General features: G+C 58.9%; 1 protein-coding gene across 1 annotated transcript; it reads right to left on the bottom strand.

Annotated features, from left to right (window-relative positions):
- Positions 1 to 800: 800 nt before the first annotated feature.
- Positions 801 to 1,195, bottom strand: RPUSD1 (RNA pseudouridylate synthase domain containing 1; the record flags this gene model as incomplete). The annotated part of the gene is made up of 1 exon (XM_009583389.1): positions 801 to 1,195. A coding segment is annotated over one exon (395 nt), but the record flags the coding sequence as incomplete, so codon positions are not given.
- Between the last annotated feature and the right edge of the window lie 320 nt (positions 1,196 to 1,515).

Raw genomic sequence — 1,515 nt, 5'->3', positions numbered from 1 at the left:
AAAAATACATGCATTTCCGAGACCACCGGTATTTCAGAACCGCTAAAAGACTAAATTCTTCTCGTAGAAATTTGAAAAAAGTTTAAAATCCATTCACATCAACTCACTCACCTTCAACAAACCTTTAGAAAAACTACACGTGGGCTGAGGCAGGAAGGAAAGCGCGAGGGCAGGGACGGGCAGGCAGGGACCTCTCCTGCGCCCGTCGCACAGCCCAGCTCCACGGACAAAACACCTGGGGCCGCCCCGGCTCCGGGGGGGCTGTGGGTGCCCCCAAGCTGCACTTCAGCCTCCTGACCCCCCACCTCCCACACAACGCGTGTGCCAGTGAGCGCAGCAGGCTGGAGCGAAGGGAGCTGGGGACACGGACACCGAAGCTGCACCCGGCATGTTCTCCTCTTCCTTTGCTGGGCTGCATTTTAGCATCCTAGTGCTGAGGGTTTGCGGATACGTCCATCGCGCTCGTGGCAAAGGCTGTGTCCGTGCTGCCCCGGCTGTGCCCGAGCCCCGGGACAGGGACGTAAAGCTTTGGGGTCACTCTAAGCTGGTACGTGACACACTGACTCTGCTGCTGAGGCCCAGAATTAGGAAAGGGGCATCCAGTGGCCAGATGGATGATGTGCACGTTAAAAAATAAACCCATCCTAATCACCGCTAAAATCTGTCTAACCCCAACCCCAGAAGTGATAGAAGCCACGTCATACAGAAAGTGCAGATGTGGAGTCAGCGCTGGGCTGTGTGGAGACCCACTGGGACGAAAATGGAGCATTGGGCTGGAAATGCAGAGACGTGGTTTGTGCTCACTCCAAAGCCCACTCGGCCAACCACTGCTCGCACTGGGCTCGCTGCTCCTCCGTCTCTGGGCTCTTGGCTTCGCTCAGTACCTCCTCTCCTCCGCCACCAAGCACCTGGCTCTCCTGCTCTTCCCCCTTCTGCATCACCTTGTCCTTCAGCTCTTGGATGGTTTCATCCAGCCGGTGAGTGACATGGTGGGGCACCCAGTTGCTGTCCATTGTGGTGACGAAGGGGTCGGGCGCGCAGACCTCGATAAGCTCCTTGCCGGTGGGGATGCGCAGGTAGTAGGCGTGGAGCATCATCCTATAGGGACTGCTGTCCTTCTTGTGGCTGTAGGTGAAGTCCCCCACGATGGGGTGGCCAATGGCGCTGCAGTGAACCCGGAGCTGATGAGTCCGCCCTAGGGGGAGAGCGGGAGCGGAGGAATCAGGGACACAGGTTATTCCTGAATCCCTCCTTGAGGGCACAGTGGTGCGAGGCGACAACGCACCAAATGGCATTTGTCCCCCCATTCTGAGAATCCGAGCCCTCTGTGAGCTGAGTGCGGCTCCCAGCTCCGCTCAGCCCTTTCCAGGCTTTGTTTTTCGTTATGCCACCACGCTGCAACCAAGGCCCGGGGCTGCAAGCACAGATCCCGCTGCAGCACCTCTGCTGCCTCTGTCTGTCCAGCCCCAGCAGCCCCCCGAGCCCCGGCCCCGAGCTCCCACCTGTCAGCGGCTG

The sequence above is a fragment of the Fulmarus glacialis genome, unplaced genomic scaffold, assembly GCF_000690835.1.
Source record: "Fulmarus glacialis isolate BGI_N327 unplaced genomic scaffold, ASM69083v1 scaffold31058, whole genome shotgun sequence".
In the NCBI taxonomy this organism is placed as follows: Eukaryota; Metazoa; Chordata; class Aves; order Procellariiformes; family Procellariidae; genus Fulmarus; species Fulmarus glacialis.
Note: the sequence above shows the minus strand (reverse complement) of the source record. Positions and strands in the feature narration are given on the sequence as shown.